This window comes from Buceros rhinoceros, unplaced genomic scaffold, assembly GCF_000710305.1.
Source record: "Buceros rhinoceros silvestris isolate BGI_N320 unplaced genomic scaffold, ASM71030v1 scaffold36386, whole genome shotgun sequence".
Classification (NCBI taxonomy): domain Eukaryota; kingdom Metazoa; phylum Chordata; class Aves; order Bucerotiformes; family Bucerotidae; genus Buceros; species Buceros rhinoceros.
In genome coordinates this window covers 10,172-15,912 of record NW_010419926.1, presented here as the reverse complement: position 1 = coordinate 15,912, position 5,741 = coordinate 10,172, and the positions used below count along the sequence as shown (strand labels likewise).

Genomic DNA, 5,741 nt, shown 5'->3' with positions numbered 1-5,741 from the left:
CAGCTTGAGGCCGAGCCAGGACATAACAAAACCACGGGGGCCGGCGGCAGAGGCGGGAGCTTCGCTCGGCATTTCCAGCAGCTGATCTCCGCACGTATCCGAGCGGACCACAGCCGGACGGGAATGGAATGACAAGATTTCCAGACTTACAAGGAAGGGAAACAGTGCAGGCAGTGTGCAAGACTTCTCAGAAGTCACTTAACAAAAGACCTTACGGTCCAACGCAAGGTCCACGCGCTTCCCCAGGGCTCCACTGACCCTGGCTGAGAGCCGAGAGCTCGCTCAGCGCTAGGCAAAGCCGTCCTGCCCCAGAGAAGCCTGACCCCACGTGAGGTTTGGGGGCACTTTTGCCTCTGGCCACCTCAGCGCACTGGCGGCGCTGTGAAGCCAGAGGAGAGCTGTGCCATACACCCGGGGCCGTGGGCTGGGAAGCGCCTGGTGCTCCTCGAGCGCCAGCAGCTGCATCCACTATTCCCAAGCAGCAAAGCACCACTTCAACGGCAACGCTGACAGACTCTTCTAGGAAGGGGAACACCCGGGGTTTGTGGCTTTGGAGCACAAGGAGCTCTGGAGCAGCAGCCATCAGCCGGGGTCAGTGCAGACACAACCGCCCGGGAGCTCTGGACACTGTTCTGTGGCAGTCACACACTCCCCTGGAACAGTGTGTCCCCGCCGGGGCTCTCAGCTGTCCCCGCCCAGCGATCTCAGTACTTACGTTTCCGCGGCTGACAGGACACTTCCACCTACCTTCAAAGCTGAAGCTGCTCGGCCCACCGAAGAAGGCCTTGAAGATGTTATTTGCATCGATGTCTACAGGGAAGAAAAGGAAGTTGTGAGCTGAAGTGAAACAGCCAGTTACAGCTTTCACCGTTCAGAAACTGCCGCTTGACGAGGGCCCAGGGAGCATTTTACAGGAGGACAAACACTGAACGAAGAGTTGCTCTGCCTGAGAGCAGCAACACAGCCGCAGCGGGCAGGGCCACCGACCAGCAGGACACAGGGAAAAGCGAGAGCTGTCACAGAGGGAATTTCAGTCATGGGCAACCTCAGAACTTTGGATAAGCAGCATTTAGGGATCCACAGTGTTTCTGCTCCGTGGCTCTACATCCCCCCGTGAAAGACTTCGGACTAACAGCTCAGCCCAGGGTAACATCCGCCCCCCACCCCAGACTGTCCACAGCCTGAAAGGTTCGGTGCAGATCTGCCACTCCGATGAAGCCCAGCCAGTTGCCGGGGTTATTACCAACAGAGGAGGCGGACTCCACATCATCTCACCTTTTCAAAGGCTGCCACCACCGAGCCTCGTGAGAACACCTACCTCCCATGTTCAATCCATCCTCTTCCAGGTCCTGGCCGCTGTCATAGCGCGCCTTCTTCTTGGGATCTGACAGGATGGTAAATGCTTCACCAACCTCCTTAAATTTCTTCTCCTCTTCCTTCTGTACCTCTGCGCTCGCCCCACTGTGTCGGTCTAGGGATACAAAAGCAGGAAAGAAGCTTTTTGTTTCTCCTGTAACTGGAAAATGCTACTCGGATGCCCCAGGTTTAGCTTTGAGGGGTCAGAGCTGCCCTTTGCCCAGAAATCCCTTCTCTCACATTTGTTCCTGCCTCCGAGCGCTGGCTGCACAGACAGGGAGCGAGGGGCTCAACGCAGCAATACGTGCTCTAACGAGGGACAGTGTGGGTACCTGGATGGTGCATTAGTGCTCTTTTCCTGTAAGCCTTCTTGATCTCATCTTCAGAGGCATTTTTGTCAACCCCCAGAATTTTATAGTAGTCTTTTCGTTTACTCTTTTTCAGCTCCACTTGCGCGTTCTTTAGAAGTTGTTTGTGTTCTGGAAAGAAGTGCAATGCCAAAGGAAAGCGGCTTTAGTGTCAGGTCAGCCTCCTGCTTTAAAAGAGGATGAAGACCAACACATTGAGTTGACCTGCGTTGAAGGATTTAAGTGCCACAAGTACCCAACCCACTTGGATTTACAGCTGGGCAGCTCGTTAAAGCCTCACTGTCCCCTTAAGGCTGTTCCCAAGTGCAGGGAAGTGCCTCAGTGCTGTGAAACCAGTCCTGGACCCCAACCACAGGCACTAAGGCTTCTCTGCCCCTTTCATTTCAGGCTACGAGAAAAGCACAATGACAGTTAAGGACAAGAACCGTAAGCAGATCGTCTGAATCTCGGGCTAAATTATCTCTCAGCATTCAGTGCTGGGAGAGAAACCAGGTTCTGAGACGGGCATTTCAGAGTTCCTGTGACCTTTTCCTTGCTGGGGCAAAAGGCTGCAGATCGGAGCAACATGAGAAAAAACGTCACTTCAGGGATGTGCACAAAAAGAACGCGAATACACTCACCTTTCGTTTTTTCTGTCTGATAAACCTTTTCATAGTCTCTTACTGCATCTTCATACTGTTCTGTGTCCATGTAACTGTGGAAAGAAACGCGGGTGGCCAAGGGGTACCTCGCAGGCAATACCAAAGTGGGGCTAGGGTACGCGCTTTCTGAAGAAGCTTGAGGGGCCCTCTGGGACAGGACGCCTTACATTAGTCCACAGGCATGGCAAGTCAAGCTTTAGCACAAATCCTGTCTCGGCACCCCCAGCGGCGGGCAGCCCCAGATCCCCGCAGGCAGGACAGACTACACAGAGCTTCCCCTTCCTCGTCAGCGTAAGAGGAATAAACTCAGGACCCCTCCAGGCGGAACCTTTTATCCAGTTAAACCTCAGGCCTGTTTTCTGTCACTCAGTGCTGCAGGGAGGAGGTTCCTGCCCAGCATGTCCATGACACAGCTCGACTCACCACTGTGCTCTCCTCAGGTAGGCTTTGATGTAGGTGTCATCCAGTTTCACCGCGTTCGTGCAGTCATCTATCGCTTCTTCCAGTTTCCTAAGCTGCAATGTTGGACAGAAGTCAAGTGAATCCCAAGCAGAGAACCAGGCGTGAAGGACTGTGGAAAATCTCACTGTTCTGTGTCTAGGATGTATTTTCCAATCCCCCAAGCCCACGGAGCTTTTGTTTCCCAGGGAAAAATCAGGAGCTTGGCTGGTGAAAGGGTGTAATTGCATGGTGCTTCTCTTTAAAAAATGCACTTGGAAACAGGGTCTTCCTGACAACGATCTGAAAACCAAGTTATTCTGCATGCAAACTAATTCCCAGACAGGAAAGTAAGATTTAAAAAAAGGGCAGTTTGCTTTCAGCCCCAAACAGCCCTGTAAAATATCCATTAGGGCTGCCTCCAGCTCCTGCCGCTCCCCAGGCTTCAGGAACAGCCTGTCCCTCGCCCAGGCGGGAGCTGCTGGCAGAGCCAGCAGCACCATGCAGGGACAGCTGAGGGGACACAGGCTTAGGGCAGACCAGGGCGGAAACCGGAACCACTACCACAGGGTTGTTCCTCTGGGCACCGCATGACTAAAACACAACAGCAAACCTACAAAAAGCGAGCAGGGTTTTTAAATCAGGTCATGGCTTTTCAGATCAAAAAGCAAAGCAAGACAGATTATCTACAAGAGCGAGAAAAGAACTCTCCTCCTTAGCGGGAAGGAAACTGCTAACGCTGCCTTTGTGCTGGTTACGACGAGGCTACGCGGCGTTCCTCCGCCCTCCCACTCCGTGCTGCCCCAGCATTTGAGTTTCGTTTCTCCAGCAGCCGGCTCCGCTGGCTGGTTGGGACAGACCCAGGCGCTGGGCAAGGACAAAAACCCGAACGTCGCCTGCAGCACCAGAAAGCCAGAGGAGCGTACGCTGCCCAGAACAACCCGTCTGCAGCTGACAAACCGCGTGGTGAGGAATACGGTAAGGTACGTGCCTGGTGACCGCCCCTACCTTTGAGTTAACCGTCCCCCGGTTGCAGTAGAGTTTGGCATTCGTTTTTATGTTGTTTGGATCTATTCCTAGTGCCTCTGTGTACAGTTCATATGCTAGTTTGTAGTTTCCTTCTTTGAACGCTTTATTCCCATCTTCTTTCTTCGCTTTAAGTGCTTTGGCATTCTGAAAGGAAATAAACGCCGGGTAAGGACCTCAGGTAAGTGGTGCAGGGGTACCAGCCTCCTTATTTTGCTGGGCGAGGCTCCTCAAACGTAACTTTCTGCTTGGTTTCAGACACGGTTAAGGGATACAGAAGTCAGGGCCTTACCACGGCAGCTGTGCCGAGCTGTGAGCGGTCTGCCTGCCCCGAGGGAACGGCAGCAGCAGCCAGAGCTGGCTACAGGCATCCTCCACGGGAACAAAGGGTGCCAGGTAAATTTATGTACTTCACAAAAATAGGGACGGGAACTCTCTTTAAGAGCTTATGTAAATAAACAGATTTTAAAACTTGGAAAAAGAACCACAACAGAGTAGAAACGAGGGAAGGAGCAACACAAAAGGAACAGCGTTTAAATGCGAGTCAACCTGCGGCACGAACAGTGAACCTGGAAGGCAGAGGTTCCTTTAGACCTGACAGACCTAGTTTTACTGCTCCTGTATCTGATCAAGAACAAAGAACAGGCTCTGAAGTATCACAGTCTCCTGAGGAGGAGCTCCTAGCAGCAACGTTTCACCTAAAGCTGCAGCTGGTTGTTTTCAGGAAGGGCTGGACCCGTGACGGGCTGTGCGAGGGAATGTTCACATTGCGGGAGGGAGAAGAGATTGACCCAGCAGGACCAAGTTAGATGCTTGGTTAGAAAACCCATAATCCTGGGAATTCTGCAGTCCCAACTTACCCGGCAGGCCAGACACGCCTTCTCGTGATCGGGAGCCATTCTGAGTGCTTGGACGAAGAACTGCACGGCCTTCTCGATGCAGTCCTCGTAGTACAGGCAGAGACCCCGGACATAGAGCGCGTCCGCGTTCGTCGAGTCCATTCGTAAGATGTCACTGGAACAGGCATATCACAGAAATTAGATGTTTCCCTCTTCTATTTCTTTTCTACATTCCTTCCTTCATTTTGGGCTGTGGAAAACGAGCAGCAGCCAGGAGGTGCCACCAGCTGTTTCTCAAGCTCCAGACCTTGGGACGCTCACCTTGCTACTGACTGTGCTTCTGGGTAGCGCCCCAGCAGCGCTAAACACTCAGCCTTGAGGATTTTGAACCGGTGACAAGCAGGAGCAAACTCCAGAGCACGATCCATGCAAAACACAACCTGGCGTGAGAAAAAACACAAATGTGAGCAAAGCAAACAGCCAAAAGCCTGCCTGGAAGGGCTGCACCATCCCCAGAGATTTGCTGTTGCCTTTGAACAGGACGATGACGGGGCACACCCCAGCTTCCTCTGCTGCTGCAGGTGTGATGGTTAGAAAACTCCTTGTGTGCAGGCTTTTTGTCTCTAAAGAGTTTTGTGTAGAAAGGTCTGTGGCACCTGCACTACACACCAAGGTTGAGGGACACCTGTTGAAGGCCCATCCCTTTAATTCTGCTGGAACTGCAGGCCCTGAAGAAAGAGCCAAGGAAGACAACCCTGCCCCTGTTTCCCGTGTTATAAAGGCAAGTGGGACGGACAGAAGTTCAATAGATGGAGACAGTTTGCACTGCAATAAACACACAGCAGCACAGTGCAGGGGCTGATCTTACACTGCTCTGACTGCACGGGGCAGGGTGATCTAATGGGTCTTTTCCATCTCGGCCTCTCTGGTGGGGACATCTGCGTGAGAAGAGGGTCATTGTTCCACCAAGGTTCATCTGCCTGCCTGGCCCGTGACATCACGAGTGCCTGCTGTGGGAAGCACTGTGCTCCCGGCGGAGAAGCCAGTGGCTTTTGGGGGGGGACGGGGCAGGG

General features: G+C 53.1%; 1 protein-coding gene across 1 annotated transcript in view; it reads right to left on the bottom strand.

The window, feature by feature from the left end:
* The window catches only part of DNAJC7 (DnaJ (Hsp40) homolog, subfamily C, member 7), an 8,751-nt gene that overhangs the window by 484 nt on the left and 2,526 nt on the right, over nucleotides 1–5,741 (bottom strand). The window contains exons 5-12 of the mRNA XM_010139121.1: nucleotides 4,990–5,108; nucleotides 4,690–4,843; nucleotides 3,812–3,976; nucleotides 2,789–2,880; nucleotides 2,345–2,418; nucleotides 1,689–1,835; nucleotides 1,319–1,471; nucleotides 748–810 (exon numbers count right to left, since the gene is read on the bottom strand). Of these exons, the coding sequence (XP_010137423.1) occupies nucleotides 748–810; nucleotides 1,319–1,471; nucleotides 1,689–1,835; nucleotides 2,345–2,418; nucleotides 2,789–2,880; nucleotides 3,812–3,976; nucleotides 4,690–4,843; nucleotides 4,990–5,108 (967 nt within the window). The remainder of the gene's footprint in view (nucleotides 1–747; nucleotides 811–1,318; nucleotides 1,472–1,688; nucleotides 1,836–2,344; nucleotides 2,419–2,788; nucleotides 2,881–3,811; nucleotides 3,977–4,689; nucleotides 4,844–4,989; nucleotides 5,109–5,741) is intronic.